A 27,517-nucleotide genomic window follows, 5' to 3' on the forward strand; every position below is an offset into this window, starting at 1 on the left:
TGCTGACTATCCCTGATTAATTCCTGCCTCTCCAAGTGGAGATTAATCCTGTCCCTCAGAATTTTTTCCAGTAGTTTCCCTACCACTGATGTTAGACTCACTGGCCTGTAATTACCTGGTTTATCCCTGCTACCCTTCTTGAATATTGGGACCACATTCGCTGTCCTTCAGTACCTCTCCTTTGGCCAGACAGGATTTAAAAATTTGTGTCAGAGCCCTTGCTATCTCCTCCCTTGCCTCACACAGCAGCCTGGGATACATCTCATCTGGGCCTGGGGATTTATCCACTTTTAAGCCCGCTAAAACAACTAATACTTCCTCCCTTTCAATGCTAATTTGTTCAACTATATCACAATCCCCCTCCCTGATCTCTACACCTACATCGTCCTTCTCCATAGTGAACACAGATGAAAAGTAATCTTTTAAAACCTCACCTACGTCCTCTGGCATATACAGATTGCCACTTTGGTCCCTAATGGGCCGTACTCTTTCCCTGGTTATCATCTTGCCCTGAATATACCTATAAATCACCTTGGGATTTTCCTTTATCTTGCCCACCAGTGTTTTTTCATGTCCCCTCTTCGCTCTCCTAATTACTTTTTAAGTACCCCCACTACACTTTCTATACTCCTCTCGTGCCTCCGCTGTTTTCAGCACTCTGAATTTGCCATTTTTTTCCCTTAACCAATCCTCTATATCCCCTGACATCCAGGGTTCCCTGGACTTGTTGGACCTACCCTTCACCTTAACGGGTACATGTTGGCCCTGAACTCTCACTATTTCCTCTTTGAATGACTCCCACTGGTCTGATGTAGACTTTCCTACAAGTAGCTGCTCCCAGTCCACTCTGGCCAGATCCTGTTTCTTCATATTGAAATCAGCCTTCCCCCAATTCAGTACCTTTATTTCCGGTCTATCGTGTCCTTTTCCATAACTACCTTAAATCTTACAGAGTTATGGTCACTATCTCTGAAATGCTCCCCCACTGACACTTCTACCACTCGTCCGGCTTCATTCCCTTGGATTAGGTCCAGTACCGCCCCTTCTCTTGTAGGATTTTCTACATGCTGGCTCAAAAAGCTCTCATGTATGCATTTTAAGAATTCCGCCCCCTTTCAGCCGTTTGCACTAAGACTATTCCAGCTGATATTGGGGAAGTTGAAATCCCCTACTATTATTTTTACACCTCTCTGAGATTTGCCTACATATCTCTCCCTGACTGTTTGGAGGTCATCTCTCTGTTTGGGGTCTGGAAATTGTTTTCAGTCTAGTTGTGGTGTGAACTGTTTGAAGACAGTTAATGTTTTCCTGCAAAGGAAAAAAGAAACAACCCAACTTATCTCCTTCTCTAATTCTTTGAAGAAATCCTGCAAAGATCCAGTGCAGGAGAGCTATAATCCCTGGTGCTGCATCGCTCCTGAGAAGTTGAAAAACATCCTGCGATTCAAGTGTGTGCTGGCAGAAAACGCTGATGCCACATTTCTCCAAGAAAGCCGACGAGAATAATTCTTGACATTTCCAGAACGGACCGCTTCTGAAACATCCCAGTGACCCGCTTCTGTATACCCGGACGCCAGACCAAAAAAGGGACAACTGACATCCTTCCACTTGGCCAAAGTAGTCTTCTATGTCATTTTTTGGTAACAGACCACTGCGTGAGAGTGGAATTGGGGAATTTCAAAAGGGAATTTTCATATTTCAATCTGTATGCTAATGCTTTGCTTTATAACTGGTTAAGTCTCGTTTCATAATAAAATGATAATTTTGTTGTTTATTGAAGAAACCTGGTTGGTGTATTTTATTGTGGGTTGAAAAAATAGAGTGCATGATTGGCTGCACCAGTAACCGGGTAAACATTTAAATACATGTTGTGACCTGTGGAGAAGTGGAACTAGAAAAGACAGTGCACTCCTCCCACCTCGGTTGTAATAACACTAACAGATTCAGTATACCAAGCAAGGAATGAATGGAGTCAAGGCAATCGTAAGCAGGTGGAACATCCAAATTTACGAATTAGGAGCAGGAGTAGGCCACCCGTGTTTGCTCCACCATTCAATAAGATCATGGCTGATCTGATTGTAACCTCAACTCCCGCCTACCCCAAATAAGCTTTCACCCCCTTGCTTATCAAGAATCTATCTACCTCTGCCTTAAAAATATTCAAAGACTCTGCTTCCACTGCATTTCGAGGACGAGAGTTCCAAAGACTGACAACCCTCAGAGAAAAGAATTCTCCTCATCTCCGTCTTAAATGGGTGACCCCTTATTTTTAAACAATGAACCCTAGTTCTAGATTCTCCCACAGGGAAACATCCTTTCCACATTCACCCTGTCAAAACCCCTCAGGATCTGATATGTTTTAATCAACTCGCTTCTTATTTTTCTAAACTCCAGTGGATACATGTCTAGCCTGTCCAACCTTTCCTCAATAGACAACCCGCCCATTCCAGGCACGTGACCAGTAAACCTTCTCTGAACTGCTTCCAATGCATTTACATCCTTCCTTAAATAAGGAGACCAATACTGTGCACAATATTCCAGATGAGGTCTCACCAATGCCTTGTATAACTGAAGCATAATCTCCCTACTTTTGTATTCAATTCCCCTCGCAATAAACAATAACATTCTATTAGCTTTCCTAATTACTTGCTGTACCAGTAACCTTTTGCGATTCATGCACTAGGGCACCCAGATCCCTCAGCATTTCAAAGCTCTGCAATCTCTCACCATTTAAATAATATGCTTTTTTATTCTTCCTGCCAAAATGGACAATTTCCCACTTTCCCACATTATACTCCATTTGCCAGATCTTTGCCCACTCACTTAACCTATCTAGATCCCTTTGTAGCCTCCTGATGTCCTCTTTACAGCTTACTTTCCTACCTATCTTTGTATCATCAGCAAATTTAGCAACCATACCTTTGGTCCCTTCATCCAAATCATTTATATAAATTGGAAAAAGTTGAGGCCCCAGCACTGATCCCTGTGGCACACCACTCGTTACATCTTGCCAACCAGAAAATGACCCATTTATGTCTACTCTCTGTTTCCGGTTAGCTGGCCAATCTTCTATCGAAGCCAATATGTTACTCCCTACACCATGAGCTTTTATTTTCCACAACAACCTTTGATGTGGCCCCTTATCAAATGCCTTCTGGAAATCTAAGTACAGTACATCCACTGGTTCCCCTTTATCCACAGAACATGTTACTTCTTCAAAGAACTCCAATAAATTAGTTAAACATGATTTCCCTTACACAAAACCATGTTGACTCTGCCTGATTACCTTGAATTTTTCTAAATGCCCTGCTATGACATCTTTTAATAATAGCTTCTAACATTTTCCCTAAGACTGATGTTAAGCTAACTGGCCTGAGTTTCCTGCTTTCTGTCTCCCTCCCTTTTTGAATAAAGGAGTTACATTTGCTATTTTCCAATCTAATGGAACATTCCTTGAATCTAGGGAATTTCGGAAAATTTAAAGCAACGCATGAACTATCTCACTAGCTCTAAGGACCCTAGGATAAAGTCTATCAAGACCCGGGGATTTGTCAGCCCACATCTCCAATAATTTTCTCAGTACCGCTTTCCTGGTGATTATAATTTTCTTGAGTTCCTCCAGCCCTACCACTTCCTGATTTACAGCTATTTCTGGGATATTACTTCTATCTTCTATGGTGAAGACCGATGCAAAATACCTGTTCAATTCATCTGCTGTTCCTTAGTTTCCCTTATTAATTCCCCAGACTCACTTTCTATAGGATCAAAGCTCACTCTGTTAACTCTTTTCTTTTTTAAATAGTGGCAGAGCCAAGATCATTCAGCAGTAGTGGAGCAGAATCCAGAACAAGGTGGAACCAGCATTTCACAGCAGTGTTATCAAACATAATTTGACAGATCCACTTCAGGAGATATTAGGATGAGCTAATCAAAGGAATAGGTTTTAAAGAAAGCAGTAGGTTTGAAGGAGTAGAGAGGGACAGAGAGGTATTGGGAGGGAATTCCAGAGCTTAGGGCTGAGGCACCTGCAGACACAGCCACCAAAGGTGGAACAATTAAAATCAAGGATGCACTAGAGGCAGGAATTAGATGAGCAGAGTTGTCAGAGGGTTGTAGGGCTGAAGGAGATTACAAAGAGAGGGAAGGGCAAGTATATGGAGAGATTTGAAAACAAGGAGGAGAATTTTAAAATCAAGGCATCACCAAAACAGGAGCCAATGTAACTCAACGAGCATGGGTGAAGGTGAACAGGACTTGGTGTGACTTAGGATATGGACAGAAATATTACCTCCTGTTTATCATTTGATCAACTCGATTGCATGACATGGCTAACTGACCCAAACCTGACGACATGTGTCGGGATCGGGTCGGGTTGCTCTTCCAGGTCTGGCATTCGGGCTCGGGTCGGGTCGGGTCGGATACAGTGACAGCCAGGACGTCAACTTGGGCAACACTCCGCACTAGTCTGCAGTGAGCAATTCCATCCAAGGTAGAGCACAACCTCTTCAATAAAGTTGATTATATTCCGGTGGTTGGGTCGGGTCGGGTCGGGTCGGGCGCAGAAAAAAATGAAAGGACTCGGGCCAGGTCGGACGTGGTTCGGTCGGGCTTGGGTCGGGTTTCATTTGAAGACCAGAGCAGGCCTTTAGCACTGATATCATTTGCCACAGATCTTTCAGGGGCCACCATGCATGAAATGCACACAGTATTCATGACAGCTAATCAAAATACAATGGAAACAACCCCTACGAGCTTCACCATGTACAGTATAAAAAACAATTAATTAACAGGAATCATTTCAAAGATACGACCTCAATTGGGGTTTATATGCTGACCACTCTTTTCATGTTCACTGTTCCATAAAAATGTCTGTGTCTGTCCCATTTAGTGAGTACATGCAAACTCCAGGTGGAAGTACAATAACTGGCTTTACACAAATTTCAATCTGAGCCACACATAAATTCTGAGCATTTCAGAATAGTCCCCTGGCTGTTGACATCTTAACAACTGAACCCAGTTAAATAAAAGGCAAGCACATAAGAAGCACCATGTCCATCCTCTCCGTTAGCACACCCTAAGAATGTGAGCAGTTGCACCAAATGCTACTGACAAACATTAAGGGCGAGATGCACATTGACGTAGCACCGCTTTTGACGCACTGTGCAGACCAATCGGAGCAGGCAGCGCTGCAGGCCACTACCTGTGCATCCTGCATAGTATTCTACAGTGATATCAATGTAGAACGCCACACAGGTAGCGGCCTGTGGTGCAAGTTGCCACTGTTTTGGAAATGGTAATAAATGGCCTCCATTATATAGCATGCTATAAACAACCGGTCAAACATACAGGGTGTGCATGGTGTTCATTACTGGCTTAAGAGGGTGCTGAAAGGAGGAACATGTAATGATTTTTAAACTGACTCCATTTTTTTTCAATTCATTCAGAAGATGTGGGCGTCGCTGGCAAGGTCAACATTTATTACCCATCCCTAATTGCCCTTGAGAAGGTGGTGGTGAGCTGCCTTCTTGAACTGCTGCAGTCTGTCTGATGTTGTTAGACCCACAGTGCTGTTAGGGAGTTCCAAGATTTTGTCACAGCGACAGTGAAGGAACGGCGATATAGTTCCAAGTCAGGGTGGTGTGTGGCTTGGAGGGGAACTTGCAGGTGGTGGTGTTCCCATGCATCTGCTGCCCTTGTCCTTCTAGGTGATAGAGGTCGTGGGTTTGGAAGGTGCTCTCTAAGCAGCTGCAGCGTTGCTGCAGTGCATCTCGTAGATTAAACACATTCTGCAGATGCTGCAGTTTATATCAGAGGGAACATTTTGAAATCCAAGTCTGAAGATACAATTTCAGGGTGAGTGGATCAGACATTAGACGACAACAACATAGCCCAAATCTCCAAACCTCACTGGGCGTGAAGAATCATGGAATTTACCCTTATATTCCATCATTATCCGTACAAAAATATCAAAGAGTGAAAGGTTAAAAGTCTAAATAATAGTATTGTTTCAGATAACTAGTAATTATTCAAGGCCATTCAAATAGAAAGAAATATTCAGAGTAAAATTGTAAGTTGGTTACTGTTCTCTTCATTATGTTTCAAAACATTTTCTCATGTCACCTTTGAAAGCTGCTGAATCCTTGAAGACTTCTCCACAATTACGACAGGTTTCGAAACAAGTGTGAGCTTTCAGCTGATAGATATAACATAGAAAATAGGAGCAGAAGGCCATTCAGCCCTTCGAGCTTGCTCCGCCATTCATTATGACTGATACAAGAAAAGGTCTCTCCATATTCAGTACATTTATACGGCCTCTCTCCTCTGTAGATCCGCTGGTATATATGGAGGCTCCCTGCCCATGTGAAACTCTTTCCACATTCAGTGCATTAATATGGCCTCTCTCCTGTGTGGCTCCGCTGGTGTGTATGGTATACACTGCTGCCACTATGCATCAGTGGAGGAGGGATTGAATATCTGTGAATGGGGTGCCAAACAAGCAGGCTGCTTTTTCCTGGATGGTGTCGAGCTTCTTGAGTGTTGTTGGAACTGCACCCATCCAGGCAAGTGGAGAGTGTTCCATCACACTTCTGACTTGTGCTTTGTAGATCGTGGACAGGCTTTGGGGAGTCAGGAGGTGTGATACGCGCCACAGGATTCCTAGCCTCTGACCTGCTCTTGTAGCCACGGTATTTATATGGCTACTCCAGTTCAGTTTCTGGTCAACGGTAACCCCTAGGATGTTAATAGTGGGAGATTCAGCCATCGTAATGCCATTGAATGTCAAGGGGAGATGGTTAGATTCTCTCTTGTTTGAGATGGTCATTGCCTGGCACTTGCAAATGCTTCTTGCCATTTATCAGCCCAAGCCTAGATATTGTCCAGGTCTTGCTGCACTTCTACACAGACTGCTTTAGTATTTGAGGAATCATGAATGGTGAACATTGTGCAATCATCAGTGAACATCCCCACTTCTGACCTCATGACTGAAGAAAGGTCATTGACGAAGCAGCTGAAGATGGTTGTGCCTAGGACACAATCCTGCGGAACTCCTGCAGTGATGTCCTGGAGCTGAGATGATTGACCTCCAACAACCACAACCATCTTCCTTTGCGTTAGGTATATCTCCAACCAGAGGAGAGTTTTCCCCGATTCCCCCTGACTCCAATTTTGCTCGGGCTCCTTGATGCCTTGATGTCAAGGGCAGTCACTTTCACCTCACTTCTTGAGTTCAGCTCTTTTGTCCATGTTTGAACCAAGGCTGTAATGAGGTCAGGAGCTGAGTGGCCCTGGCAGAACCCAAAGTGTCACTGAGCAGGTTATTACTGAACAAGTGCCACTTGACAGCGCTGTCAATGACACCTTCCATCGCTTTACTGATGATCAAGAGTAGACTGATGGGGCTTGGCCAGTTTGGATTTGTTCTGCTTTTTGTGTACAGGACATTACCTGGACAATTTTCCACATTGCCAGGTAGATGCCAGTGGACCAGCGGATGCAGTGGTTATCCAGTGGATGCTACTGGAACAGCTTGGCTAGCAGCATGGCGTGTTCTGAAGCACAGGTCTTGAGTACTATTGACGGATGATAGAGGTATTCAAAATCATGAGGGATCTGGACAGAGTAGATAGGGAGAAACTGTTCCCATTGGTGGAAGGATTGAGAACCAGAGGCACAGATTTAATGTAGTTGGCAAAATAAACAATGGTGATATGAGGAAAAACTTTTTTTATGCAGTGAGCGGTTAGGATCTGGAGTGCATTGCCTGAGTGTGGTGGATGCAAATTCAATCGAGGCATTCAAGAGGAAATGGGATTAATATCTGAAAAGGAAGAATGTGCACGGCTATGGGGAGGAGGTGGAGGAGTGGCACACAGTACACTGCTCCTTCAGAGAGCCAGTATAGACATGACGGGTCAAATGACCTCCATCTGTGCTGTAACCATTCTATGTTGTCAGGGCCCATAGCCTTTGCAGTATCCAGTGCCCTCAGTTGTTTCGTGGTATCACCTGGAGTGAATCGAATTGGCTGAAGACTGGCATCTGTGATGCTGGGAACTTCAGGAGGAAGCTGAGATGGATCATCCACTCGGCACTTCTGGCTGAAGGTTGTTGCAAATGCTTCGCCTTATCTTTAGCACTGATGAGCTGGGCTCCCCATCATTGAGGATGGGGATATTTGTGAAGCCACTTCCTCCAGTTAGTTAAACACTCCCCCCTGCTCTCATGCCCACAACTCTGTCCTGGGATTGCTGCAGTGTTCCAATGAACATCAATGCAAGCTCGAGGAACAGCATCTCATTTACCGATTAGGCACACTACAGCCTGCCGGACTGAACATCGAGTTCAATAATTTCAAAGCATGACGGGCCCCCCGTTTTACTTTTTTTTTAGTTATTTTTTCTTTTTTATATTTTTGTTTTGTGTTTATTTTATTTTATCTTTGTTCAGTTTGCCTACTCACTTTTTTTCACATTTTATTTGCGGCTGTTCAGTTTTCAGTCCGTTAACACCCTATCTGTACTAATGCTTTGTCTTTCAACACACCGTTAACAAATTGTTTGCCTTTGCTCCATGACATTCAGGTCGGTTATTCTCTGTGACCTTGCCCTATCTGCACCTTCTCCTTTGTTATCTCTTGCCCCACCCCCGCTTTACTTGCTTAAAATCTTTTACATTTCTAATATCTGCCAGTTCTGATGAAGGATCACTGACCTGAAATGTTAACTCTGCTTCTCTCTCCACAGATGCTGCCAGACCTGCTGAGTATTTCCGGCATTTCTTGTTTTTATTTCCTTCAGTTAGTTGTTTAATTGTCCACCACCATTCACGGTGGTGCAGGACTGCAGAGCTTAGATCTGATCCATTGGTTGTGGGATCGCTTAGCTCTGTCCATTACAGGCTGCTTACACAGTTTGACACGCAAGTAGTCCTGGGTTGTTGCTTCACCAGGTTGACGCCTCATTTTGAGGTATGCTCGGTGCTGCTCCTGGCATGCCCTGCTGCACTCTTCATTAAATCAGAGTTGATCTCCTGGCTTGATGGTAATGGTAGAGTGGGGGATATGCCAGGCCATGAGGTTACAGATTATGGATGAGTACAATTCTGCTGCTACTGATGGCCCACAGCGCCTCAGGGATGCCCAGTTTTGAATTGCTAGATCTGTTTGAAATCTATACCATTTAGTACGGTGGTAGTGCCACACAGCATGATAGAGGGTATCCTCAATGTAACGGCGGGACTTTGTCTCCACAAGGACTGTGCGGTGGTCACTCCTACCAATACTGTCATGGACAGATGCATCTGCAGCAGGCAGGTTGGTGAGGATGAGGTCAAGTATGTTTTTCCCTCTTGTTGGTTCCCTCACTATCTGTCACAGACCCAGTCTAGCAGCGATGTCCTTTAAGACTCGGCCAGCTTGGTCAGTAGTGGTGCTACTGAGCCACTCTTGATGATGGACATTGAAGTCTCCCACCCAGAGTATATTCTACACCCTTGCCACCCTCAATGCTTCCTCCAAATACTGTTCAACATGGAGGAATGCTGATTCATCAGCTGAGGGAGGGCAGTAGGTGGCAGTAGCAGGTTTCCTTGCCCATGTTTGACCTGATGCCATGAGACTTCATGGGGTCCGGATTCGATGTTGAGGATTCCCAGGGCAACTCCCTCCCGATTGTATACCACTGTACCGCCACCTCTGCAGGGTCTGTCCTGCCGGTGCGACACGACATATCCGGGGATGGTGATAAAAGTCTCTGGGACATTGTCTGTGAGGTATGATTTGGTGAGTATGACTATATCAGGCTGTTGCTTGACTAGTCTGTGGGACAGCTCTCCCAGCTTTGGCACAAGCCCCAAGATATTAGTGAGGACGACTTTGCAGGGTCGATAGGGCTGGGTTTGCCATTGTCATTTCCAGTGCCTAGGTCGATGCCGGGTGGTCCGTCTGGTTTCATTCCTTATTGACTTTGTAGATGTTTGATAAAACTGAGTGACTTGCTAGGCCATTTTAAAGGGCCTTTAATAGTCAACCACATTACTGTGGGTCTGGAGTCACAAGTCGGCCAGACCAGGTGAGGACAGCAGATTTCCTTCCCTAAAGGACATTAGTGAAGCAGATGGATTTTTACAACAATCGACAATGGTTTCATGGCCATCATTAGACTAGCTTTAAATTCCAGATTTATTAATTTAATTCAAATTCCACTTTTTGCCGTAGTAGAATCTGAACCCATGTCTCCAGAGCAATACCCTGGGTCTCTGGGTTACTAATCCAGTATCAATGCCACTACACCACCATCTCCCCTTTAGACGGTGCAAATGACAGGAATGAGAATGAGTCACTCGGTTTGACCTGTGTTTCGTATCCATGAGCACTGGTCATTTATTTCCTTCCACCTTCTATTGCCTCCAATCTCAGGGCCAAACTTGGTATTTATGTTTGAATGTTTTAGCCACTGAGTTTTCTAAGTAGCAGCCTATTCTATAATTATGAAGTAGTTAATCTGTAAGTTGCCTTTAACTTGAAGGTCTTCTGCTAGGAATCAAGTCTTCTTTTACTGGCACTGCACAAAGAATTCTCCACATCTGCCAATTGTTCCGCCAGACTGAACCTTAACCTTCAGTCTTCCTTCTTCTCAGCGAGTATTTACTTAGGCTTCTAGATTGCTCTCCATGGGTCTGCCACTGCTGCTTTGTATTTGCATCAGTACAGTGAACATAGACAAAACAAGTTAACTGAGGTAACACCAATGGCAATCCTTCAACTTGTACTTGCTAACGTCCATCTTCCTTTTCAATTGTTAAAACATGGTAACATTTTCAATGCCTGGTCAGTAGCTGTCAGCAGTGGTAGAGCTCGTGTCTCTCAGTCATGGATCCAAATCCTGCTCTCGAGACTTATGCACAAAGGTCTTTGCTGACACTCTAACTTAATACCAAAGGAATGCCTTACTCTCTGAGGAACCACCTTTTCAGATTAAATCGAGGCCCTGTCTGCCTCCTCAGGTGAATTTGAAAGATCCCATGGTACTATTCAATAAAGAGCAGGGGAGTCTTCCTTGCTTTCCTGATCAATATTTATCCCTCAACCAACATTGCTAATATCATACTGCTGTTTGTAGGAGCTTGTTGTGTGCAAAATGGCTACTACGTTTCATGTTTCCTACATTACAACAGTGACTACACTTCAAAACTCTACAGGATTCTACGCTCTACAGGAGCAGCAGGAAACTATTTAACCTATGTCACCTCCAGTCCAAAACCAAGGCCACGTCAACCTCTGTCACTGAGCTGCAGTATGCTGACGACGCTTGCAGATGTGCACACGCAGAGACTGAGCTTCAAACCATCTTCGATACATTCATGGAGCCGTATGAAAGAATGGGTCTTCAGCTAAACATCCAGAAAACAAAGGTCCTCTACCAGCCAGTTCCCGCAACACAACACTGCCCCCTATCAAGATCCACGGCGAACCACTGGACAATGTGGATCATATCTCATACCTTGGGAGCCTCCTCAGCAAGGGCAGACATCGACGATGAAACTCAGCATCACCTCCGGTGTGCCAGCCCAGCCTTCAGCCATCTGAGGAAAAGAGGTGTTTGACGACAAATACCTCAAACCTGGCACCAAGCTCATGGTCTACAGGGCCACAGTGTTACCTGCCCTCCTGTATGCGTCAAAAACATGGACAGTGTATAGCAGACATCTCAAAGCCCAGGAGAGATATTACCAGCGGTGCCTCCGCAAGATCCTGCAAATTCAGTGGCAGGACAGGAGCTCCAATATCAGTGTCCTCTCTCAGGCCAACATCTCCAGTATCAAGACCCTGTCATGGCTAGTCAGTTACGTTGGGCGGGCCACATCTTCCACATGCCTGACATAAGACTCCCAAAATAAGCTTTCTACTCCAAGCTCCGTCACAGCAAGAGGCTACCAGGAGGGCAGAAGAAACAAAGAAGTTACAAGGATGTCCTTAAATCCTCCCTGAAAAAATGTGACATCTCCACAGATTCGCAGGAATCTCTTGCCCGAGACTGATCAAAATGGGGAAGAAGGTGCCAGCCAGTTCGAACAACGTCGACATGCCAAGGCAGCGACCAAGTACAAACAGTGGAAGGAGCGTTCGGAAATTCGAGAATCCCATTCATTCGCCTCACCAAACACCACCTGCCCCACCTGTGGCAGAGTGTGTGGATCCAGAATTGGACTATTCAGTCACCGAAGGACCCACAACCCTGGAGTGGAAGAAAGTCATCTTCGTTCCCGAGGGACTGCCTAAGAAAAAGATGACACTTCAAAAGTTCTTCATTGGTTGCAAAGCACTTTGGGACATCCTGAGGTCATGAAGGGCCCTATCTAAGTACGTCTTTTTTTTCTTTCCACTATCCACCCAATGTTTACTGACTTGCATAAAGACAAAATAGAGCCAAGACAACATTTCCTGTGGTTCCATGTGATACAAGGAAAGACATCGGGCTCGAGAGGAGCAACAATCTAAACTGAACAAAATCTACTTCTCAACATGAGTGCAAACAGTCAATTGTTACTGTGTGAAGTGATCTGACCTGCTGACAGTAAAATACAATAAGTACAGCAAAGGTACTAAATTTATCAAATCCTACAGATTAGCAGAAAGAGGAGCCTGATTAATCATTAGAAATGTGCTTAAAATATTCAGCAGATGCCATATCTGTCATATTCATCCACATCAAAAGAAATGTACAAATATGCACACATATAGACAGATTTTTAATTAGTATAGGGTTAAAGGGCTATGGAGAACAGGCAGGAAAGTGGAGTTGAGGCTGAGATGAGATCAGCCATGATCGTATTGAATGGCGGAGCAAGCTCGAGGGGCTGAATTGCCTACTCCTGCTCCTAGTTCTTATGTTATATATATATATATATATATATATATATAAGAACATAAGAACTAGGAGCAGCATATATATATATATATATAGGTATCTCATGCCACACTTTGAAGAAGGTACAAGTAGAAAAAAACTACTTCACATCATTCTGTTTGAAGTAGACTTGAACATAGTTGCACAAAAGGTTATGACCATCTTGGTTAACACTAGATCTAATCTGTTTGAAAGGCAGAATGGCCAGACTTGCTGTACCTACAGTCAACCTGATCTTATTGCGCATCACACAGTGTGCAGTTAACATACTTCTGTCATTTGCAATATAAAGCACAGAACACAAATAACTACATACTTCAGCATCTTTAGGAACGGCCACAAAATGGACCTAGATACGAAAACATAATGCGATGTATAAAAAAGGCACAAAACTACAGACTTGAGTTGCACGCACACATACAGATACACGCGTAAAAGATAATCACCCATTAAAGAATGGTTAAGTGAACAGCTGGGAACCGATGTTGAGTAATGATGCAAATGTTCAAGATCTCCTTTATGTAGCTCTTCTAACAACCCAACAGGTCTTTAAGTTCAGGAATGAACATCAATGAGGTGACGCTGCAAGAATATGACTTCAGTATATGTTAGATCACTGATGGAGCTGTACAATAGTGAAAACCCAAAATACGGCAAGAAATTACTGAAAGTTATGCTGTTAACTGTGAACGGTCATCATGCAGCAGTACATCTGCATTATATTCCACCCTGCTGTTTTACATGTAGTGCTGTTATTTTAACTGAAAATTAAAACAGTAAAACTTTTCTAAATAAAGAACAAATGTGTCTCACAACATATGCATTATCATTCAATGGAAACTGTTCTTTTGAAGGCGCAGCAAATATTCCCACTCACCTCACCCCGTCCCACCTGAAACAAAAACTATGAATGACCTCAGTATAGTGTCAGTTTTCTTGACAATATAACCAAGCGAGATGGAACAGTTCAAAGAAAAAAGTTTAGATGTGGAAAAGTTGTGGAAATCAAGCTATAGCTTGTAACACAACATACTATAACAAGGTTCCCTTGTTATACACCCAATCAATACACCTGTCATGCAAAAGTTGTTAGGTACAGCTTCTATGAAGAATGTAGCCGGTCTAAATTTGAGTTTGCATCACAACTTTATGATGTCAAAATCATAATACCATGAAAAAAGTGAAGAAAATATTTATTGATCATCAAACAGGGAAACAAATGACTGAACACAGGAAGAGACTCCTTCAGCCAAAATCCGAACAGCAGCTCGAAGGCCACTTCAGACATCCTGGTCATCAGCAACTAACTTTGATCTTCTCAATAGTCCAAGAGTGCATCTAAATTGTCCTGTACACACCTCAGAGTCACCCTGTTGTAAATGTCCTGATATTAAACAAGGTCACTCAGAAAAGCAGCAGCGCCCCCAAGTCTCCAAAGCTGGGAAGATGAGCTGTTTGTCAGTTCTACAGAAAACTGCACTCTGGATCAGAACACCAAATTGGATTCCACATCTTTAGCACAGTGTTCAGTTGACAGATCTCTAAACCAGGGAGATCCTAGCTTCTTTTTGCTTCACGAGCCACAGATGTACATTCTGTGGTGTCTTGTCCTCACTTAATATGCACATGTCTCAGGCTGCATGTCTTGGTGTTCAGATTTAGGATTTATGCCCCAATGAAGCAACACTGCTAAAGACATCCCTTTCCAAACCTCTATGTCAATGAAAGCACGAAGGACAAAGCAGCGACTAAGAAATATAAATGCAGATAGCCCAGAGTCAACCAGGCTCGTGGCCTGGATTTCAAGGGCTGAGGACCACATCAGATCCACAGGCGATAGTTTGGATACTACTGCCCCCCATATCATCCCAACACCTTCACCCAATCTCATTTAATCTATTTTAAAATCATAAAATTCATCACCTAATCGATACTGTCTAATTTAGTTGATCTTCGGTACCCTTTTCAACCTTGGTGTTACCCAAGTTCCAGATAGGCCTTGGGACGCCATGTCTTTCTCAATGAAAGGAGTCTAGTAAACATTTTTACTGATTTTCAGTAGTTTTCCATGTATCATACTCAGGTCCCCTTAAGTAATGCATTTCCCATGATTATAAACGCATACAATAAACACCTATCTTTCACTTTGAACATCAAGCTGCGGTACAAGAAACACTAAGTGTAACGCTGTAAGGCTCTGCCATGTGAGGTGGGAGTGTAGTTCGCAGAACTGGCCATGTAGTATTGTAACCCCATCCATGACCTCCTCACTAACTCTTAATGCTCAGAGCAGGGCTTCATAAAATTACCCTTCTGAGGTCAATTGCTTCAAGTCAAGTCAATGTCTTCAACAATTCTACAGTAGAGAGAACTAAATTTAGTTTCTTCCAAATAATTCTTGAATTTTGTTTGAAAATCTAGGTCAGGACACAGAATCAGAGTCAATATTTAATTTATTCTACCTTTCCCTACAGTATTAGACCCTGGTTTACTTATTAAACAATATTGTAAACAGTCTCATAAAAGGTAATCAAAATAAAAACCTATTTCCTCCACTTTTTCATGGTTGCCCCTGTAATAGTCTTCTAATCTTAGCTACAGTACATTGCATCTTGTTCCTCTACCTGAGCAAGCAGACCACTGCATGTGGACAATAATGACTTCCTGATTTGGGGTCACTCTGTGATTCAAGACCAATGGTGGAAAAAGATAGAGTCAACATGCTTTGAAGTTCCATTCAAATGTTGACAAAACGTATCATATAACCAACTCTCACCAGCACCACAACGTGACGCTGCAAGCCACAAAGCTACAAAATAATTAACCAGAGGTGAAATGAATCATTCTTTATCTCCCTCTTCATCTTACCATTGCCATAGATGCTTTTCGTTAAACCATTGTGAACCTCAGGTCAGGGAAGTAGAGCGATGAGAACTCATCCACAATTCCAATGAGCAGTCTTATTCTACACACTGACTTATGGAAGTACATCATCTCGAAAGTAGATAAGGGTTTGTCAACTCTATGGGCCAGGACCTTGGTTGTTTTAATGGCATTAACTGCAAATCTCATGACAATTATTACAAGCTTTGAGAAGCAGCTAAAAATGTAAACCGTCCTCAATTCAAAGTTAAATCATTTGAATTACCTGTTAATTCAAATTTTGTTTATATTTTTATTTTACATTGCCATTTCACTAATAATGTTTAATTTGATTTAGTGGACAGTTCAAATTTTTCTTGTGCAAGGAACAAAGCAACAGGACATGTATTTGTAAAATGGATCCCCGTACCATCAATGGTACAACATAGGCTCGTAGTCACAGCTTCCAGTTTAGGAATCTTGACAGGGGGAAATGTTGCTCACTTGAAGCTGGATATTGCTTGGACTCCCAGTCATATCCACAGAAGTGTGATACCAACCCACCACATCTGCAGGTGGACTTCCTCCCAATAACTAAAGGTCATGAAATTTGGAAAATGCTGTAGGACTTAAACAATAATTTATTACTAGGCATAAAATGTAAAATATGTATTCCTGCAGCTGGTGACCCACCTGCTTCAGCAGTCCTGATTTTAGCGGATGGCAGACTGGGTTCTCCCATCCCCAGGGTATTGGTTGCTATGACACTGAATTCATAATCCATCCATGGGATCAAGTCAACAACCTTTGCTGTTTCCATGTTGCCTTCTATATCTTGAGGGTCTAAATAGTAAAAAATGAAAGAGCAAGAGAGAGAAAGAGAAAAAAAAACTTTGTTGAACAACTGACACGATAAACATTCAGACATAAACCACAAGAACAACTCATTACTAACAGTAATCTGTAATATCTTATTTTTGGGGTCTACCCCGATGACTCAGTTTATCCAGCAACAGTTAAGCAATATGGACCAATAAAGTCTCAACTTCCATCCTAGTCTGTATTGAGCTATCTGTGACAATGAAAGAAACACAAATGGCTTCAGCAACCATCGATTTCGATGAGAAAATTGCTCTGGGTTCTTACTCCTATCTAGTGATTCTGATAGGAAGGGGTATGTGTGTGTGGATGTTGGGCAAGGCTTGGATTGGTTTTGGCTGTGATGCCCCAAACCTCCTCCCCCACACCATCATCAGTCAACCTCATTACTCCTTGCGAATAGTAGGTCTTCTACTGTTTTTCACCACAGAACTCTGTACTCGGCAACCACTTCCAAATGTTCCCATGTGTTCCCAACTGTTCATTAATCTACATTGCCTTCTTTTTCCTTTGGGGGGGGGGGGGGTTCCATTTCAATGACATATGTTTGGGGTTTTCTAAGGGCATCATACCCTTTCCATCCTTTGGATACCATGATCAAATTTCCTGCTGACAAGTATCGTCCAAGTTCATACATGAGAGACGGCCACTGTGACAAAGCAAGATGAAGAGGTCATTCAGGACCTCGGGTCTGTTCTGCCGTTCAATTAGATCATGGCTGATCTTGACCTCAATTCCCTTTCACCACTTTTGATGTGCATTCCTTGATACCCTTACCTAACAAAAATTTATCTGTCATGAAAATTTCAATTGACTGAGCAGCCACAGCCTTTTCAGTGAGAGTGTTCCAGATTTCCACTACCTTTTGCATGAAAAAGTGCTTCCCGATATCACTCCTGAAAGGCCTACTTCTCATTTTAAGATTGTTCTCTTCTGTTTTGGACTCCCTCACATGAGGAAATAATTTCTCTGTTGCCTGAGCTTCAAGAGCTGGAACACCAGGACAAGCCATGTAGAGGCACACACTAGCTGTCACATTTTATGATATTAGGAAGATGACGCTGTGAAACGACACAGAATTGAATCCTGTTTTTCTTAATGTCAATGCTTTGTGATTTCTGGGATCGACACATACATCATGGATCATAAAGGTTCTCTTTTAAATCTGTACATGTCAATCGGATACTGTGGATCCTGAACACATGAGTAATGACTCAGATAATGCAGATTCTGCTGGACGCTGGTAAATCATTCATATATTGAAAAAGTGGAATGGGATGGCACATAGAGCAAGGTACACATGATAATGGAGTAGATATGATGCTGGACTAGCAACTCAGCGGTTGCATGTTCAAATTCCACTACGACTGGTTGTGAAACTGAATTAGACGCATCTGGCATCAGGGAACAGTAAATAAAAACCCAAGTACTTCACTAATCTTAATGCCCTTCTGAAGTGGCTTAGCAATAATCGCGTAACACAATCCTAACAAGGGCTGCTTGAAGCCAAAGGGAAGGCAACTTTGCGATGGGCAATAAATGAGGCTTTGCCAGTGTCGCCTCCATCCTGAGAACTAGAAGTTCTTAAAAAGATGGTGGTTTTCTCCAGAACTGCTTGGGAGACCTGCACCATACTGTTTTAATGCTGCAACACCCTGATTAAAATGGGACCGTTAAGAGGTAAGCTCCTTTGCCAGTGAAGCCTGTCCCAATCTTAAAACAGAGGCAATTCATTAGTTGCAGCTTATCTTACTCTTAAACAATGCCCATTGTGATGTGAGGTCCTTGCTGTGTTTTAACTGGTCAACAGCATACGTATGCGTGACCTACAGTAATCGTACTGCACCAGACCTGTCTATGTCCTCTTTTGCCCTTCACTCAGTGTGTGCTGCCCATGTGGAAAGTTATGGAAAAAACAATAATAAAGGCATGCAACCATCTCCCACAAGTTCCACACAAATGCAGCTCAAAAACATGCTTTTGAAGAGGTTGCTTTGAATGACACTGTGCAAGCTGGGTGAGTGTGGGCGGCTTGAATTCACTTACAATTAAGAGTGGGCAATCTTTGCTCCGTATGATGAACATTACAATCTTAAGTATTCACTCTATGGCCTCACTTTGCCCTGGATAGTCACAGGAAAACCTTTTGGGGAAATAAATGCATATGACAGCTACCAATGTGTTAATATACACAGAGGTAACCAGTCAAGCTAGGAAGTAGATGATGCATATTAACTAACTTCTTAGATTCAGTTCCTGATCGATCCTGAGTTAGCTAATCCCAGCCAGGGCTGGGATAAGGCACTACAATTGCACTCTGTACACCCAGGTTAGGAAACAGAGAAGAGAAAGGTTGCCAAGGTTCCTGGTCTTGATCACTATCTCAGAACCCCTGGTAAAAGAAGGCAAGCTTGGACATTGTTTGAGGACAGAACTGGGCTGAACGATAATGTGTTTCTTACTGCAAATATAACATCTTGGACACTTATAGCATTGTTAACAAATAAAATGTTGAACACACTTCACAGATTGGCATTGGGAATGGATGCTGAGGCAGGAAGAAAAAGGGCAAGAGATGTGTTGGGAAGGACCACATCAAATGTCTGGTCAACACTGTCATTTACTGTCTAGCGGTCATCTCATCTATTGGATGTGGTTTTGAAATAGTTACCTCAAGTGGCTGTTCTGCCCAGACATGACCTAGCCTGTGTAAACTTGAAAATTTTGTCTGAAACACATTATGGCTTTAATTTTCTCTGGCAGTGCACTGGCTAATGCAACTAGTTTAATAAATAGGTTAACTTAGCTGACAAGAAATTTAGACAAATACTTTATCCAGTGTACAAACAAAGGGGATAAATTCCTTTGGGACAATAAACAGTATTGTCCCAATTCCCACTCCCCTGCTACCTCCCCCCCAACCCCACAATCCCACAAAGAAACTAAAATGCTGCTTTGGTTGACTGGTTTTCAACACCATAGCATATAGAATATGATCAATATAATGCTATACTTTCTTGATTTTGAATAAAAAGGAAACAGAGCTCAATGCAACATTTCTAGCCATGCCTATCTTGTGCAACCAAGCCTCTCCTATCAGTGGGTTGTGACTGACCTGTTTCAGCATCTTTCCATTCATCAGAATCGAAAAGCTTCTGCCGCACGGTATACTTGGAGATTGGGCTATGGTTGTCTGTCCCTCGACTCCAGGACAGAGTCACAAAGGTGTCTCCGATATTTTCGACTCTCACCCCTCCAGGGGGTCCTGGGGGACCTGAAAGAAGAGATTCACAAAGAGACAAATGACGGGTGGGTCACTCAGTGCAAAGCAAACATTGCAGCTTCCAGTGCAGGAAACACTGTCAATAAATACTCTTCTCATCGGTTACGAAAAACTGATGGAAGCTCATTGTAAGGGCCGCTGCAGACAACATAATATCTCAACACTCAAAAAGTGATGGAATCTTTTTTGATCTCTCTGCATTTTGCAGCTCAATTTTGAGAACTTCTTATTAAAGTATTCAATGGATGGTGAGCTGATACAAGCAAGGGTTAATAAATTATCAGAACTAACAAAGTAAAATGCAACACATGGCAAATAATTGAGAGTCTCTTTATGGCACAGACTGCATCGAGAATTCTAATATTGCATCTTTTTAATCAAAACTTTCCTGTATATAACGCCTTTCATGTAACGACGGGTCCCAAGGTGCTTTACTAGAGAATCACTGGACATCAAACAGAAATAAGGAAAGAAAAGTTAGCAAGGTAGCTAAAGGCAGGATTGAAGAGGAAGCGTTTTGAAAGCAGGAGAGAGGTAACAAAGTAAAGAGGTTTAAGGGGAGGGCTCCTGAGTGCAAGGGTGTGGAGGCTGGAGGCTTCACCACCAATGGTGAAATGACAGAATCAAACAGCAGAGGCATATGCGAGGAGTCAGGAAAGGAGAAGATTCCATCAAAGCCATGGAGAGATTTCAACTCTACCCTATGACCCAACTTGACAAAAGGTGATAAATAAGCAGTGATTGTTACAATTGGATTATTCTTCTCTGGTCTAAGCAAAGAGTGGCAAACTGTATATGGTATTGTCCTGCAGGCAGCCCCCCACAAGGAATAATAAGCTGTGAACGCACCTGCTACACAGCTGTATAAAGTTAGCCTGCATAACAGCTCAATCTCAGAACTGATGGCTTTATCTTTTATTTGTAAGTAGTACTGCACAGGCAGAATGGGTAGAAAGGCCTCCTCCTGTGCTATATGTTCCCATGATACAAAAACACACCTGTAATAACTATCTCATTATGGCCACTACAATTTCAGTAAAGTGTCATCATGCGTGTGTGAAATTTTCCTGAAACCACACACGAGAGCTTGTCTTTCTCATTGAGATTGTGATAAAGTAAACTGGTGAGAGCGTGACATTTTCAACCAGGTCCAGTTGAATTATGAAGAACAACCAGCCTTTAGTTCTCCAGATTGTCTCTTTTTAAACCTGCATTACATATCAAGAACATATTTAGAGTTACACAACATTAACAAATTTTACAAAGATAGGATTGCATAGAATTTGCAGCTCAGAAACAGACCATTCAGCCCAACTAGTCTGTGCTAGTGTTTATATGAGTCTCTTCCCAGCCTTTCACACATACTATTCTTTCATGTACTGGTCTAGTTTCCCTTAGGAAGCATCTAAGCTATTTACCTCAACCACTTCCTGTGGAAGCAAGTTCCACATTCTAACTACTCTGAGTAAAGAAAATTCTCATTATTTCCCTGTTGGATTTATTAGTAATTATCTTACATTTATGGACCCTAGTTTTGGATTCTCCCACAAATGGAACCATTCTCTCCACATCTACCCTGCCCAACCCATTCATAATTTTGAAGACCTTTATCAGGTCAGCTTTAAGTCTTCTCTTTTCTAAAGAAAAACATCTCAACCTGTTCAATTTTTCCCAATAGCTATAATCTCTCTATTCTGGTACACTCCTTGTAAATCTTTTTTGGCACTTTCTCCAGTGCTTCTATGCCCTTTTTATAGTATGGAGACCAGAACTGTATACAGTACTATAAGTGCAGTCTGACCAGGCTCCTATACAAGTTTAACACAGCTTCACTACTTTTGAATTCTACACCCTGAATAAATCCCAGTGCTCTGTTAGCATTTTTATCGCTTTGCTGACCCGCACAGCTACTTTTATCACCTTTATCCCTAGATCCTTTTGCTCTTCCCTATTCAGTTCCTTATTTTCTAAGATGCAGGTGATGTTTCTATTTTTCCAACCAAAGTGCATCACCTCACATTTATCTATGTTAAAATTCATGTGCAACTTAACTTCCCAATCTTCAAGATTTCTAATTTTTTTTTGGATTATGCTGCATTCTTCCTCAATGTTGGCTATACCGAGCAACTTGGTATCATCTGCAAATTTTGATATGGAGTTACTTGTTCCCAAGTCCAAATCATTCCTGAAAATTATGAACAACAGTGGTCCCAGCACTGATTTTTGTGGAACACTGCTTTCTACCTTCCTCCAATCTGAATAGCTAGCCTATACCCCAACTCTCTGCTTTCTATATTTTAGCCAATTTGCGATCAAAGCAGCTACTTGCCCCCAACTCCAAATGTCCTATCCTTTGTCATGAATATACCATGTGCCTTTTGAAAATCTAAGTAAATGGCATTTACTGCATTACCCTTGTCTACTCTTTCCGTTACCTCTTCAAAGAATTCTTTGGTTAGTTGAGTTTGATTTAGCTTTTGGAATCCATGCTGACTATTAAATTATATTTTCTGTCACCAGTTGCTGTTCTATCATTTTATTTCGCATAAATTCCCGAATGTTTCCCATCACAGACATTAAGCTGACAGGTCAAGAACTCCTAGGTTTAGTTCCTTTTGCATTTAAGAACAATATTAGCTGTTCACCAATCCTTTGGCACTATCCCCTCTTCGATGGAACTTGTGCAGATATGAACTGGTGTCATTGCTATCTTTTTAGTTTTGTTGAGTATGCATGGGTGCAAACCCGGGGTTTTGCCCTTTTTTAGTTTTACTAGTTGGTCAATTATTTTCCCCTTTCTATCCCAAATGTATTAATATTCTCTTTAAGCTCGTCCTCTAGCAAAGCATCTATTTCATTATCTTCTTTAGTAAAAACTGAGGTGAAGTAGGTATTCAACACTTCTGCCATTTCTCTGTCATCACCTGAGTGTTTATCTTGCTCATTTTTAGCAGCCCTGTCACTACTTCAATTTTCCTTATGTTATTTATGTGTGTAAAGGAGACTTTATTACTTCTTTTTACAATGTCCCTTTGGCTTCCTAATGGTTTTCGAACTTCTCCCCTAAGTTATTAAAATTCCCTTTGTCCTCCTCTCTCTTGGTAACTTAATATGTCTTGGTAGATACAATTTTCTTTAGCTTTTTTTTATTCTTCCATGGTGCCCATAATTAGCTTGCTTCTTTTTGGCTTTCAGTGGAATACATTTCAATTAAACTCTACTGAATACACTCTAGGGCTGGAATTTTACATTGGCGTGGAGGCCCTACCCACCAGCCAAAAAGTCGGTGGCGAGCCTGCCACCGCCAGGCCTGGAAGCCACGCAGTGATTTTATGTGGCCCAGGCCCTTAATTGGCCTCGGGCAGGACTTCTGCCCCTCTGAGGCAGGAATTCCCACCTCCAAGAGCTGCTAGCCAATCAGTGGGCTGGCAGCTCTTCAGTTCCAGCAGCACCACCGGGAGCGGTGACCACTGTTGGGTACTGCACCCATTTGGAGGAGCAGCAATGGACGAGGTCCCGGATTTAAGCTGTGTAGAGCCTTACTGGGCTGGGCCCTGGCCAGACTGGGGAGCGGGGGGCTGTTGAGTCGGAGGGGGGTACTGTGAATGTGCTCCAGTGAGGGCGGTTTTGCCTTGGGGGGGCCCTCCATGGGGCACACTGTGCCCATGGAGGCTCCCCCCGCACCCCAGACCACAGGGAGGCCGCCAGGATTTACTGGGGGGCCTCCTGAGGTGCTGAGCTGCCCAACTGCTGCTGGTAATATATCAGTGGCTGGAGGAGGCCCTTCATGGCAATTAATTGGTCACTTAAGGGCCTTAGTTGGCCTGGGGCGGGTGGCCGTTTGTAACCGCCCCCGTCGCTTGTAAAGGTGCAGTGGGGGCGGCAAGATGATGGCAACGACACCTCTGCCTCCCATTCAATTTTGTCCCCCATCCCCCCCACCCTGTTCCCACCACCTCCAGTCCACTCCTGTGGGGGGCTTAAAACTCCGGTGAATCTCTTTGTTTTTCAGGATTTTTTCCCAGTTTACCTTCTTTAGTTCCGCCTCAGTTCCTCATAATTTGCTCATTTCAATCTATTACCTTAGCCTTTGTCCTACTTATGTCACTCTTCATTTCTCACCTTAAATTTACTATGTTGTGATCACTGCTACTAATGTACTCCTCTACTCTTACTTCTCATATCTGTTCTGGCTCATCATGCATTATAAGATTATTTTCTTGTTGGACTTCTTATGTACTCAGTGGGAAAAGAGTCGTGTCTGCACTGTAAAAACCCAATTCCCTTTTCTTCTTTCGCTACTGCTTCCTACCATTTTATTTGGGGAACAGTTAAAATCTCCCATGATTATTATTCCAAGAAAATAATGGCAGGATTGGACACAGTCAACATGGATTTATGAAAGGGAAATCATGTTTGACAAATCTGTTAAGAGTTTTTTGAGCATGTAACGAGCAGAATATAGATTTAAGGTAAGGGGCAGGAGGTTTAGAGAAGATTTGAGGAAAAATGCTTTCACCCAGAGGGTGGTTGGAATCTGGAACGCACTGCCTGAAGAGGTGGTAGAGGCAGGAACCCTCACAACATTTAAGAAGTATTTAGATGAGCACTTGAAATGCCATCGCAAACAAGGCTATGGGCCAAGTGCTGGAAAATGGGATTAGAATAGTTAGGTGCCTGATGGCTGGCACGGACACGATGGGCCGAAGGGCCTGTTTCTTTGCTGTATAACTCTATGACTCTAATAGATAAAGGAGAACCAGTGGATGTGGTGTATTTGGATTTTCAGAAGGCTTTCGATAAGGTCTCACATAGGAGGTTAGTAAGTAAAATTAAAACACATGGGATTGGGGTAATATACTGGCATGGATTGAGTATTGGTCAGGCAGGCTGTGACTAGCGGGGTACCGCAAGGATCAGTGCTTGGGGTCCAGCTGTTCACAATCTATATAAATGATTTGGATGTGGGGATCAAATGTAATATTTCCAAGTTTGCTGATGACACAAGACTAGGTGGGAATGTGAGTTGTGAGGAGGATGCAAAGAGGCTTCAAGGGGATTTAGACAGGCTAAGTGAGTGGGCAAGAACATGGTAGATGGAATATAATATGGAAAAATGTGAAGTTATCCACTTTGGTGGGAAAAACAGAAATATGGAATATTTCTTAAATAGTGAGAGATTGGGAAGTGTTTATATTCAAAGGGACCTGGGTGTCCTTATTCATACATCACTGAAAGCTGACATGCAGGTACAGCAAGCAATTAGCAAGGCAAATGGTATGCTGGCCTTTATTGCAAGAGAATTTGAGTACAGGAGTAAAGAAGACTTGCTGCAAGTGTAAAGAGCCTTGCTGAGACTACACCTGCAGTATTGTGTACAGTTTTGGTCTCCTTACCTAAGGAAGCATAACCTTGCCATAGAAGGACTGCAACAGAGGTTCACCAGACTGATTCCTGGGATAGCAGGATTGTCCTATGAGGAGAGATTGAGGAGACTGGGCCTATATTCTGTAGAGTTTTGAAGAATGAAAGGTGATCTCATTGAAGCATACAAAATTCTTACAGGGCTCGACAAGGTTGATGCAGGAAAAATGTTTCACCTGGCTTGGTGGGGGGGGGGAGGGGGGGGGACAGGGTCTAGAACCAGGGTACACAGTCTCAGAATAAGAGGTAGGACATTTAGGACTGAAATGAGCAGGGATTTCTTCACTCAGAGGGTTGTGAATCTTTGGAATTTGCCACCCTAGAGGGCTGTGGAGGTTCAGTCATTGACTATGTTCAAGACACAGATCAATAGATTTCTAGATATTAAAAAATATCAAGGAATTTGTGGATTATGCGGGAAAATGGCGTTGAGGTAGATGATCAGCAATGATGTCGTTGAATGGCAGAGCAGGCTTGAGGGGCCGAATGGCCTACTCCTGCTCCTATTTCCTATGCCTGTTACTCATCTCAAAGATGTGCTAACACAATTCCTTCTTCAATTCCCTTTGGTGGTCTCCAAGTACAGGGTGAAGGATTCCTTATCTTTTAGCTCAATCCATATGGATTCTGTATCTATCTTATTGCTAGTTACATCCTTTTTTCTACTGCTGTTGTTATCTTTAACTAGTACAGCTCTTGCAACTCATTGCTTCCGAAATGTGGTAATGAGGTAATTAATTAGAAGCATCGTACAAGAAGCTTGCAAAGATACCAAGATGCTAAATAAGACCAGCAGCAACATTAATAAGACTTAACTAAATAACCTCGGCTGACCAGTAACTCAACCAATCACATAGGCTGGTTGATGGACAAAGCTTAGCATCAATAAATGTATGTCTCTCACCATTAATAATTTGCCTTACAATTGTGCTGTTTACGTACAAAAATATCTCAAACTGCTTAACAACAGGGGGACAATACAGGGGGCGCTGAGCATTAAGGGAAATGTGGAAATGGCTGGGGACCGTGGGGGGGAAATCAAAGGCAAAGTCACAGAGTAAGGTTCTGAGAACCAGCGCACAGTGGCAGCAGTGTGCACCATCTACAAGATGCACTGCAAGAAATCACCAAGGTTCCCTCAACTTTCCAAACCTGTCACCTCTACAGCTGAGAAGAACAAGGGAAGTAGGTGCATGGGAACACCACCATCTGCAAGTTCCCCTCCAAGTCACAAACTATCCAAACTTGGAAAACAAGAAATGCTGGAACCACTCAGCAGGTCTGGCAGCATCTGTGGAAAGAGAAGCAGAGTTAACGTTTCGGGTCAGTGACCCTTCCGAAGAAGGGTCACTGACCCGAAATGTTAACTCTGCTTCTCTTTCCACAGATGCTGCCAGACCTGCTGAGTGGTTCCAGCATTTCTTGTTTTTATTTCAGATTTCCAGCATCCGCAGTATTTTGCTTTTATCCAAACTTGGAACTATATTGCTGCTCCTTCACTGTCGCTGGACAAAACTTCAGAAGCTTCCTGCTTAAAAGCACTGTGGGAGTACCGACACCACAAGGATTGCAGTGGTTCAAAAAGGTGTCTCACCACCACCTTTTCAAGGGGAATTAGGGATGATCAATAAATGCTGGCCTCACCAGTGATATCCATTTCCCTTGAATGAATAAAAAAATGGAAAATGCTAGATAGTTACGGCCCCAAGACTAAAGTGCGTTTGACCACAAATTGTGGCCTCTTGTCTATCCCAGACTTCCTTCACCTCACCATTGGTGGCCATGCCTTCAGCCAACTAGGCCCGAATTGTTAATCTGTTAATTGTGTATCAACTGTTTGATTACATGCAGGTGGAGGGTGGTAATTGGGGTCTTACTTGAGCACTTATAAGCAGACACTTACTGAGACAGGTGGAGGGTTTTGAGTGAGAAGCTACATGTTTGTAATCCTTTTACTCTGTACAGTAAATGTGAAACTGAGTAAAGATAGGCTCCAGCATCATCCTTCCGCAACAAGCTTTCTGAAGTTTAACATGAAGCTCTGGAATTCCTTCCCTAAACCCCTCCATTTTGCAGCCTCTCTTTCCTGCTTTAAGATGTTCCTTATAGATGAGTCTTTGACCAAGCTTTTGTCAGCCTGTCCTAACATCTTCTTTGGCTT

The 27,517-nt window shown here is 42.9% G+C and overlaps 1 protein-coding gene across 3 annotated transcripts in view; it reads right to left on the reverse strand.

The window, feature by feature from the left end:
- The window catches only part of LOC137379721 (contactin-1-like), a 934,724-nt gene that overhangs the window by 288,727 nt on the left and 618,480 nt on the right, over positions 1-27,517 (reverse strand). For all 3 annotated transcript variants that reach the window (XM_068050989.1, XM_068050987.1, XM_068050988.1), the window contains 2 exons: positions 19,765-19,923; positions 16,464-16,613 (listed from right to left, as the gene is read on the reverse strand). In XM_068050989.1, the coding sequence (XP_067907090.1) occupies positions 16,464-16,613; positions 19,765-19,923 (309 nt within the window). The remainder of the gene's footprint in view (positions 1-16,463; positions 16,614-19,764; positions 19,924-27,517) is intronic.

Source organism: Heterodontus francisci, chromosome 18, assembly GCF_036365525.1.
Source record: "Heterodontus francisci isolate sHetFra1 chromosome 18, sHetFra1.hap1, whole genome shotgun sequence".
NCBI lineage: Eukaryota > Metazoa > Chordata > Chondrichthyes > Heterodontiformes > Heterodontidae > Heterodontus > Heterodontus francisci.